At 38.5% G+C, this 10,462-nt stretch overlaps 6 protein-coding genes across 6 annotated transcripts; 5 read left to right on the plus strand and 1 right to left on the minus strand.

Annotated features, from left to right (window-relative positions):
* On the plus strand, nt 1-830 carry EV154DRAFT_573524 (uncharacterized protein; the record flags this gene model as incomplete). Its single annotated transcript, XM_051606392.1, has 1 exon — nt 1-830. A coding segment is annotated over one exon (830 nt), but the record flags the coding sequence as incomplete, so codon positions are not given.
* A 285-nt stretch (nt 831-1,115) lies between these two features.
* EV154DRAFT_520247 (cytochrome P450) lies at nt 1,116-3,022 on the plus strand. The gene is made up of 6 exons (XM_051602803.1): nt 1,116-1,347; nt 1,417-1,490; nt 1,563-1,722; nt 1,784-1,903; nt 1,966-2,720; nt 2,783-3,022. The coding sequence occupies exons 1-6, from the start codon at nt 1,124-1,126 to the stop codon at nt 2,968-2,970; spliced, it is 1,521 nt and encodes a 506-aa protein (XP_051454047.1). The 5' UTR covers nt 1,116-1,123; the 3' UTR covers nt 2,971-3,022.
* On the plus strand, nt 3,023-3,769 carry EV154DRAFT_520248 (AP complex, mu/sigma subunit). Its single transcript, XM_051602804.1, has 4 exons — nt 3,023-3,076; nt 3,138-3,290; nt 3,353-3,526; nt 3,586-3,769. Exons 1-4 carry the CDS (start codon nt 3,074-3,076, stop codon nt 3,685-3,687), a joined length of 432 nt encoding a protein of 143 aa, XP_051454048.1. The 5' UTR covers nt 3,023-3,073; the 3' UTR covers nt 3,688-3,769.
* Nucleotides 3,770-3,818: 49 nt separating this feature from the next.
* EV154DRAFT_470102 (WD40-repeat-containing domain protein) lies at nt 3,819-5,941 on the plus strand. The gene is made up of 7 exons (XM_051597844.1): nt 3,819-4,007; nt 4,061-4,142; nt 4,231-4,578; nt 4,636-4,800; nt 4,865-4,976; nt 5,058-5,646; nt 5,706-5,941. Exons 1-7 carry the CDS (start codon nt 3,863-3,865, stop codon nt 5,807-5,809), a joined length of 1,545 nt encoding a protein of 514 aa, XP_051454049.1. The 5' UTR covers nt 3,819-3,862; the 3' UTR covers nt 5,810-5,941.
* An 88-nt stretch (nt 5,942-6,029) lies between these two features.
* EV154DRAFT_520256 (ADC synthase) lies at nt 6,030-9,144 on the plus strand. The gene is made up of 7 exons (XM_051602805.1): nt 6,030-6,260; nt 6,317-6,398; nt 6,466-6,733; nt 6,789-7,084; nt 7,139-8,428; nt 8,491-8,942; nt 9,017-9,144. The coding sequence occupies exons 1-7, from the start codon at nt 6,136-6,138 to the stop codon at nt 9,042-9,044; spliced, it is 2,541 nt and encodes an 846-aa protein (XP_051454050.1). The 5' UTR covers nt 6,030-6,135; the 3' UTR covers nt 9,045-9,144.
* EV154DRAFT_520258 (uncharacterized protein) lies at nt 9,059-10,224 on the minus strand. The gene has a single exon (XM_051602806.1). It carries the CDS (start codon nt 10,048-10,050, stop codon nt 9,085-9,087), a length of 966 nt encoding a protein of 321 aa, XP_051454051.1. The 5' UTR covers nt 10,051-10,224; the 3' UTR covers nt 9,059-9,084.
* Between the last annotated feature and the right edge of the window lie 238 nt (nt 10,225-10,462).

Below are 10,462 nucleotides of genomic sequence, written 5' to 3' on the forward strand. Positions count from 1 at the left end.
CTCGTCTATCAACTTCCAGCAGTGATCTTTATGAACAAGATAACTTTATATCCAAAACAAAAGATAACTATGATTTTCACAATTATCTTAACCAACAGCAGCAAGCATTGGCTTCATTACCAAATATTGATACAAATACACGTCATGCACGCACCCCGTCCACCTTATATCACCAGCAGCCATCAGAAACCTACAGTCATTCGACAGCACTCACTGCATCTTTTGATGATGACTTACCTCCTCTTACAGCAGATATACATACACCTGGTACACAAGCCACTCCTACTGAATTTGCGCATGCATATGATAAAAAGATTTATATCAATCATGTGCTTACTCCAGACCTAATGATGGACTTTCAACCGATAATGTCTTCTATCTATGATGTATTTACGCCCGAGGAGATTCAACAACCACCCGAAGGCTGTGTCATTTCTTCCCCCTCGCAAGAAGATGTATATTCATCCACTTCCTCTTCAGAACAACGACGCGATTACTTTTGTAGCATGGAGACGTCGCACCATATTTCACTATTACAGCAACAATTACAGCTTCATAATGAAACCGCCAGTAACATCATGATGAATAACTCTGTCTCAAATTTACTCTTACTATCCCCCCCTCCTGCATTACTGCCATCGGCCAAGAAAAGGGCTCATTCGGATTTAATTGATCATCAAGACACTATGGAGGAAAATCGGATCTTGACTTATTCTAGTAATCCTTCGCATGTTACCTTGTCAAGTAATTGTAGTAGTACTAGCAGTGATTGTAGTATAAATAGTGACACTACAAATCATATTGCAAAGAAACCTCGCTATTCACCCTAATAAAAAAATTATATATATATACATATTCATCTATATATAAAAGAAGAAAACACACAGACACAATGTCATGTATAATGTACGTATTTGTGTACTCCGATTAGTTACCTTTTTGAATTGAATGAAGATTTTGTCAAATGCTGTGCTCCATAAGGAAATTTTCGCATGTTACAATTAAAATAACTTGCTAAAACTAAAAAAGCACACGCACATCATTCGTGTCACGCATAAATTCTCTATTTAAACTTTTTGATTTCTGTTTGTTCCTTTTTATTTTCTTTTTGTTTAGGTAAATCATGACAAACTCAATATTAAATTACGTCGGTGGTGCAGCAGCAGCCACAATCACAGTTTTAGGTGCTATTTATCATGACCGTGCTGTCTTTGATGAAAGACGAGAGGGGATTAAAACACAGCCTGGCTGGCCTTTATTAGGTAGTCTTCCCTTGCTTATTCAATATAAGCATCGTATGCATGATTTCTTATTGGAAGGGTTTAGTCAACTGGATGAATTAACACTGTAAGTTATCTCTTTTGTTTCTCGGTTGGGACCATTTCATTCACATTACTAATTTTACTTTTAAAAAAGTACACTTTCTGCTCTTGGTATACCGCGCCATATTGCCACATTGGATCCACGTAATGTTGAACACGTCTTGAAGAGTAAATTACATTGAAATAAATGGGTTTAGATACTATTAAATATGCATTCTAACTGAAATAATTTTTTTTTAGACAATTTCGAAAATTATATCAAAGGACCTGAATTTCATGCATCCATGGTAGATTTGTTCGGAAACGGCATTTTTAACGCCAACGGAGAAGATTGGAAGTATCAACGCAAAACATCCAGTCATATCTTTAATGTGAAAAACTTTCGAGATCAATTCACAGAGTAACTTGTCTTAAAAAAGTCTTTTTGTGAATATATGGTATACTAAATTAGCCAATTGTAGTGTATTTGTTGAAGAGATTAAGTACATGTCTGAACATATCTGGGATAAAGCTGCGGAGAATAACCAGGTAGTCGACTTTCATGATATTATGTATAAATTTACATTGGATTCCTTCATTTTGTAAGTATATATATGGTGGTCATTGCAATAAGTAAGGTTTCCTAAATCCCTTCAATTATTAGACTTGGATTTGGTGTTCACTTGCATGCACAGTCGTCTACCACCAAGGTACCTTTTGCAGAATCATTTGATGAGGCACAAAAGACTACCTTTTCAAGATTCATCAATCCGATCTGGCCCATTACAGAGGGGATTCAGCGGCTTACAATGCCATGGAAAGCCAGTATGAAGCACCACTTGAACGTGGTAGATTCTTTTGCTCGTCAGGTGACGGAGAAGCGACGAGAAGAGATTGCACAAGGAGAAATCCACGGTGATTTGCTCTCTCGTTTTATGGATGCACGTAATGCACAAGGCGAACTCTTAAATAACGACGAACTTCGTGATATCGTTTTGAATTTTGTGATTGCAGGTCGTGATACCACGGCACAGGCACTTTCTTGGACCTTCTACATGTTGCTTTGCCATCCACGTGTGGAGGAGAAGTTGTTGGACGAGATTTCTACTTTTATTAGTGATGAGACGTTAGAGGACTCTCCCGAGTTGTATAATGTGATCAAGAATATGACGTACGCACATGCTGTGTTTTACGAAGTCTTGCGATTGTACCCTTCTGTGCCGTTGAATCAAAAGTATGCGTTGGGCGACGATATTTGGCCTGATGGTACTAAAGTACGAAAAGGTGATTATATTCTGTGGTGTCCTTATGCTCAAGGACGATCAGAGAAAGTATGGACGGATGCCAAAGAGTTTCGTCCAGAGCGCTGGATTAATGAAGCAGGCGAGCTTGTCCGTGAGAGCGCAGGACAATGGCCAGGTAACTAAAATAAATGCTTTTCAGATATTATAAAGCTTTCTTCTGATAAACTTTTAAATTAGCTTTCCATGCTGGGCCAAGAGTATGTTTGGGACAGAATTTGGCTACGTTGGAAGCACTGGTAGCTATTATTTTCTTGGTGAGAAAATACAAGTTCAGTTTAATGAAGGGACAAACGATTACTTACCAGGTCTCACTTACACTGCCAATGATGCATGGTATGAAAGTCATGGTGGAAAAGCGTTTATAAACAGCGCTCCTCTCTCCATATATTTTTAATTAAATAAAAGCCCTTTTTTTCCACGTTCTTTCTTTTCTTTTATTATTCACACAAACATACATATATCCCAGACATGGTATGTGGGTTTATTAGATGAGAGAGTAATGCGATGCTTATTAAAATAATAATAATGTTAGCTTAGGTTTATTCTAGTTCAAAATCGACAAGGTAAAACGAGATTAGCCAAATGGTATGTTCCATACGAAGATGAGGAAAAGATAAAACTCAAGGGAGAAGTGCATCGACTCATTGCACCGAGGGATCAGAAACATCAGAGTAACTTTGTTGAGGTAACAAGATGAGAGAGAAAGAGAAAAGAAAAATGAGTGGTTCGCTTAACAACTGTGTGTAGTTCCGCAATTATAAAATTGTCTATCGTCGATATGCTGGACTCTTTTTTTGCGTGTGTGTGGATGCTAATGATAACGAATTATCGTATTTGGAAGCCATTCACTTTTTCGTAGAGGTATTGGATGCTTTCTTTGGTAACGTTTGCGAATTGGATTTAGTGTTTAATTTCTACAAGGTAAACAGAATAAATGCACCAATAAAAAATACACTTTTATTAAAATATCAAGGGGACAGGTTTATGCTATTTTGGATGAAGTGTTTTTAGCTGGAGAGATAGAAGAGACGAGTAAAAACGTTGTCTTGACAAGACTTGATCATTTGGATAAGCTTGAATAAAAAATTCTTGTGTACCTGCATTGATATCCCCCACCCCTTTTTTGTGCCCTTTTGACGACATTTTTTTTGTGTTCCCACACATACGGATTTAAACTCATAAGCCCTTTTTATTTCTCTCCCTCTTTTCTTCTTGTTAGTATTCTTTGACGACAGCCTTTAATTAATTTCAAGAACAATGTCTGTTTATAACCATCGACCCATGGTTCCAGCTAATCAAACACGATTATTGGAACTGTTAGAAGCTATCAAGGTCGAATACGACCAGCTGAGTCAAGATGCTCAAATCACAAAAAGTCAACGAGACGAGTATGAGCATAAAGGTAACAACAACAAAAGAAACAGATGGTGAACAGAAAAGTAACACCCATCGTAGTAAATAGTCAAATACAAGAAATGAATATATTCCAACAAACCTTGTTGGATTTAGAACGAACTCAACAGGTCCTGAAGAAACAGTTACGTGTCTTTTTTTTTTAATATTATTATGATTATTATTATTATTATTATTATAATTCGCACTAAAAACCTTTCATTCGTAAACAGATATGAGGAAGAGATTTCTAGATTGCGATTGCAATTAGAACAAATGCAACATGGAGGATATACACAACAGCAACAGCAACAGCAGCAAGTGGAACCCATGAAGGCACCACCTCCACCACCCTTGATTTCATCAGGCTCTCCGTTAGTTAGCGTACCTCATTTTGGCCCTCCACCTATCCAACAAGGAGGCGGAGGCGGAGCACCACCCCCACCCCCACCACCAAACCATAATGTGCGCATGAATAAACCACCTGCGCCTGTTGCTAATAATGCCATCAGCTTTAACGATCTTGATCCTGAATCCGTTCCTGCTAATATGAAGGTGGAAGGTCAAGACTGGTTTGCATTGTAACGTTTAATGTAATCATTTTGTATCTATACACGTTTTAATCCATCCGATTCTAGATTCAATCCAAAGGTTCCTAGATATCTCAAGGTGGACCTTGTTTATACTTTGGATCACGATAGTGTTGTCTGTTGTGTCAAATTTAGTATGGATGGTCGATTCTTGGCTGCTGGTTGTAATCAGGCTACTTATATCTATGATACCATGACCTCTACTCGTGTAGCGCAAGTGTTATTATAATTATATATTGGGGCGTAGAAAGACATTCTAACAGTGTTAATCTAATAGTGTGCTTCAGGATGAAAGTGCTGGTAGAGATGGTGATTTATATATTCGATCTGTTAGTTTTAGTCCCGATGGTAAATATTTAGCTACAGGTGCAGAAGATAGAAGAATTAGAGTAAGATAGTGGTTTTTTTTTTTTTTTTTTTTGGTTTTTGTTTAGTTGTGAAAAATTTATATATAATTAAGCTTAAATTAGATTTGGGAAATCTCGAAAACACGTATCCGTTGTGTATTATCTGGACATGAACAGGATATTTACTCACTCGAGTTTAGTCGTGATGGACATATCTTGGTGTCTGGTTCAGGAGATCGTACAACGCGTATTTGGGATTGGATGGACGCTAAATGTTTACATACGTTACGTATCAGTGAAGTGGATCAAAGTGACCCTGGTGTCACCAGTATTGCCATTTCACCAGATAGTCGGTTAGTAGCTGCCGGAAGTCTGGATAAGATTGTGCGTGTATGGGATGCTGCCAACGGTACTCTCTTGGAACGTTTAGAAGGCCATAAAGATAGTGTTTATTCAGTTGCATTTATGCCCGATGGTAAAACCCTCGTCAGTGGCAGTCTAGATAAAACTTTGAGATTATGGCAATTGGGCGGTGATCGTTCCAAGAACCCTTGTATTCAAATATTCTCTGGTCATAAAGACTTTGTTCTTTCCGTTGCTACGACACCTGATGATCGTTGGATTGTCTCTGGCTCCAAAGATCGAAGTGTTCAGTTTTGGGATCCTCGCACTGGTCAAACTCAATTTATGCTCCAAGGACATAAGAATTCTGGTAATTTATATATACATTGAAAGAAAGAGATGACAAACTCACCGGTTCTGTTTAAATAGTGATATCTGTGGCTACAAGTCCTGGAAGAAGACCCTTGTTTGCAACGGGATCTGGTGATAACCGTGCAAGGATCTGGAGTTATGATTCTGTTCCTCCATCTTAAGCCAATCAACACTCTCGATCTCTCCTTTTTTTTTTTTTCTATCATTCACTTTTTTTTTATCTATTGTTCAAACTTCACCTTTTTTTTTTCTTTATTTCAAATATAATTACAATTTCATATACATATGCACTCACATCAGTGATCTAATTTTTCTTAACAAGAAAAAAAAAAAATAAGAGTCAGAATCTGTTTGAAACAAACGAAATTGTGACTTTAAGATGGCACGTTCCACCAATCATTTGTCATTGCGATCCATCAAAATCTCTATTTAAGAAAAAATTAAAAAAAAGCAAGTCCTATCCCTCTCTTTCTGTATTCTCCATGAAATGATACCAGTCAACCATATTAAAACGCTTATCATTGACAATTATGACTCTTATACCTTCAACTTGTTACAGCTCTTTGAAAACGATACCAACGTCGTGGTCATTCGCAACGACCAGTTCACTTGGTACAGAAAAACAGTTATTCTTTTTTGTTTATGCTAATTTTTTTTTAACTATGCAGGGATGAATTTGTCGTAAAGGTATTGCCCTATTTCGATAATGTCATTATCTCACCAGGTCCTGGAAGACCTGAAAGATCTGAGGTACAAAGTCAAGGGTTTTCTTTCCAAAAAAAAAAAAGGCAAGCTTGTATATTAAAAAAGTGAATAGGACTTTGGTATTTGCACTCAGTTATTACAAGCGCAATTGGATCCACATCAATCACAATTCCACCGTCCCATTTTTGGTGTCTGTTTAGGTCACCAAGGTATCGGCCATTTATTTGGTGGTAAAGTCATGTATGCTCCTCGAATCATGCATGGTCGTATGTCGCAAGTACACATACAACAATCTCAAAAAGCCTACAATGATGTTCTTCATCAATGCCCTACCCCCTTTTGGGCTGTGCGTTATCATTCACTCGTTGTCGAAAAAGAATGTAAGTTTTTCTTCTTCTAAAAAATGGTTTTTTGGCTGAGATCTTGTACTTGTAGCATTACCAGAGGATTTGATCGTTACTGCTTTTTGTTATGAAAATGACGCGGATATGGATGCACTGAAAAATGCTTCTTTTCTGGCTGATAACGAAGGTGAAGAAAAGGAATCTCGAAATCATTATTTGGATCCCATATCTGAAGAAGAAACAACAGAGATCACCATTATGGCCTTTCAACACAAGCATTTGCCCATCTGGGGAGTGCAATTTCATCCGGAATCCGTATCCACAGAACATGGATCCAAAATGATGAATAATTTCCAGTTAGAAACATGTAATTGGATGATGAACCAGGTACCAACAAATGCGTGTGTATGTGTTATAAAAAAACTAAAATGAAAAGTGTAGGGAAATAGACAGGTTTCTTACGACCTTTTGCCCCAAACCTTAACATCTATTTCTGCAGCATTACCCCAACCATCCACCCGAAGTGTCTCTCAAAAGAGCCGATTTAGACTCTACACAAAGACATCCACGAGTTGGATCGAACCCGAATCATTTGTGGATGAATTTTTATCGACTCAGGGCAACCATTTTATTGGTTGGTTAGATAGCAGTCGAAAAGCATCTCCTTATTCTCGTACCTCCATCCTTTCCACAGATCCCGCCATTCAATATCGATACTCTACTTTACATCGTGAGTTAAGATCCACCTATAGAAACGGTAAAGAAACCGTCAGTGCTATCCAAGGCACCTTTTTTGATTTCATCTCCACTATTATGTCCGACATGGGAAAACCAATATGTGAAAATTCGAAGCTCAAAGACTTGGAATTTCAAGGCGGGTTGATGGGTTACCTTGGCTATGAAATGAAGCGAGAAAGCATGGAGGGATATGTGACACCGGAGGAACAAGCATGTCATTGTCAGAACCATGGTGAAGCCAATTGTTGTGCTTGTGTAGAGGAGCCTGATGCTGCATTTCAATTCGTGGATCGCTTCCTTGTGTTTGATCAAATAAAGCGAGAAATCCATATTTGCTGTCTTGTTAGTCAAGACGAAGAATATGATGTGGGATTCCATCAGCCCGATGATGCTTTGGATTGGATGAATGCACAACAATACAAGATTTTAAGTACATGTGAGATACTGCGTAAAAGAAAGATGCTGGATGAATATATCAGCTTAACTCCCGTGTCATCGACATGTACTACACCCACGCCTTCTGTCAGCATGGACACTGTATTTACAGCAGATGCCGAACATGGACCCTACCTGGACACCATTGCAGAATGTGTAGAAAACATTCGACAAGGCGAAGCCTATGAGATTTGTTTAACCACAAGGTTCAGATTAACTTTACCAAAACATATTACCACGAAACCATCCGACCTTACTTTATGGCGTCTTTATACCCGGTATTTGCGAAAGAATAATCCTGCTCCTTTTTCGGCCCTGATCGTCTTTCCCGGATTAGGCGTACTGTCGTCAAGCCCAGAAAGGTTTTTGAAGGTCTCGAGTGATGGAGTAGCAGAAATGAAACCTATCAAAGGTACGGTCGCCCGTGTCCTCAAATGTGTCTGCTCAGATGGTACGTGTGATTTTGGCCAAGTCTGTGAAGAGAAACAACACTTGCAAGATGAGCATGTTAAACAGCAATTATGGCAAGATGTGAAAGAACGAGCAGAGAACTTGATGGTAAATTAAATCTATTTTGCTTTCACATGTCCACAGACTAAAATTTCTTACTTTAAAAATAGATTGTGGATTTGATTCGGAATGATTTGGCTCAAGTGTGTAAACCAAGTAGTGTTCGCGTTCCTAAATTAATGCACGTAGAAAGCTATGAAAAGGTTCACCACTTGGTATCCACAATTCGTGGTACTTTATATGAGGATGTGAATAGCGTGGAAGCGGTTAAGACATGTTTCCCACCGGGATCCATGACAGGCGCACCCAAATTACGGTCCGTGCAATTACTGGACGGATTGGAAAAGCACAAGCCACGAGGCATCTATTCAGGCTGTCTGGGGTATTTCTCCTTGAATGGTAGTGCGGATTTCAATGTGGTGATTCGAACAGCCGTAGCTGCAAATAAGAAAGAAGGTGTGGTGGAAGTATCAGTCGGTGGCGGTGGTGCCATTACATTTTTATCGGATCCCGAACAAGAATGGAAAGAAACCTTATTAAAGACAAAGAGTGTAGCACCAAGGTAACGTGAAAAGGGGATTTATTTATATGTAAAAATGGGAGTGAAATATTAAGTTTTTTTATATATTACTTTAGCGTCAAGGAGTTTCTTCAAGATCAATAAATTAATGCTTTAGCAATAATAAAAAGAAAAAGAAAAAGGATCAATAATAATTGTCTGGCGAATAATGACGGGGTTGATAATAATGACGATTCGTAGGCTGTGGTTGTGGTTGTGGTGGGGGTGGTACATCTTGATACGCTTCATAGCGTGCATCGTACATTCTCTGTCTCATGTTACCTCTAGAATTATTTCTTGTTAATCGATTGATGTTTTCTTCCTCACGTAAATTTCCATATGATTTTCTACGAGGTCTATAACCCTGCCTTTGTTGTGGCACCACAGGAGGAAGAGGTGGGGGAGCATAATAATAGTCTTCCTGAGGATAATCGTACGCTGCTGGACCATCATAATATGAATAATAATCCCTTCTTGGCTGATAAGGACTCCTCCTTGTAGGTTGTTCGTCGGGAGAGTTCCCCATTTTCACCTTAGGATAGCGTCGGTCCTGTTGTGATGGATCGGATTTAGACGGAGTGGGTCTAGGTCGGTAATTGACTTCATCTTCAATGTTTAATGATTTCAACATGTCTGCTAATTCATAAAGTTTAGATACCATCATATCTTTAATTTCCTCTCGATTAGGACGGTCTATATGTTCTTCCTGATAATTCACTCTCATGGCAGGTGGTGCTGGTGGAGGTCTACTGTCTTGATAGTAGTTGGGTGTACTGGGCAAGTTGAATGTGGGTACATTTTGACTGGTTGGTACGGTTAAAAGATCGATGGAATTCGACCTTCTTGTTTGAATCTCGGGTTTGAAGGTTGCTCGTTTCTTTTCCGTGCTGGATGTTGCTGTGGGAAGGTTTACCTGCCTTTGTGGTTTTGGCTCTTTGATGACTAGATGTGCCGAAGAGGAGGTGGCTACCTTATGATGACCATTATTATTGCTGTTGCTGTTATTGTTACTGATGTTGTTACCATTGTTTCTTTGACTAGGTCCTGTATCAACGTAACCCATTCTATCTTGGATATCGATGTCTGTTTCATTTGGTTCATGTGAGCTCATGGTGAATGGGCGTTATTCAAGTGAGAATGGGGGAGGAGAGAGAAAAGAAGAAGAAAAAGAGAAAAAAAGGGATAAATAAATAAATAATTTCGTGTAATTTCGTCACAAGGTCAGTGCTGATGATGCTACTACTGCTTTAATTTACTGCGAGAAAAAAAGAAACTTGTGACGTAACGTAGTTTTATCTGACCACTTGGGTAAATCCGTCATTGCGTTGCACAAGATCTTCTTCTTCAATCTTCCATTCTCTTCAAAGAGATGTCCATAATGTTAGCCATAGCGTTCCGCAATCTTGCTTGATTTTTTTTAATGCAAGGAGAAAAATTTGATGTTATGATTCGTACTACATGCACTGTATTTTGTCAACAAACATTGAGTTAATTGATTTGAGAATCCAACGACAAACTAATTT

The sequence above is a fragment of the Mucor mucedo genome (assembly GCF_025094135.1).
Source record: "Mucor mucedo strain NRRL 3635 chromosome Unknown EV154scaffold_101, whole genome shotgun sequence".
Taxonomy (NCBI): domain Eukaryota; kingdom Fungi; phylum Mucoromycota; class Mucoromycetes; order Mucorales; family Mucoraceae; genus Mucor; species Mucor mucedo.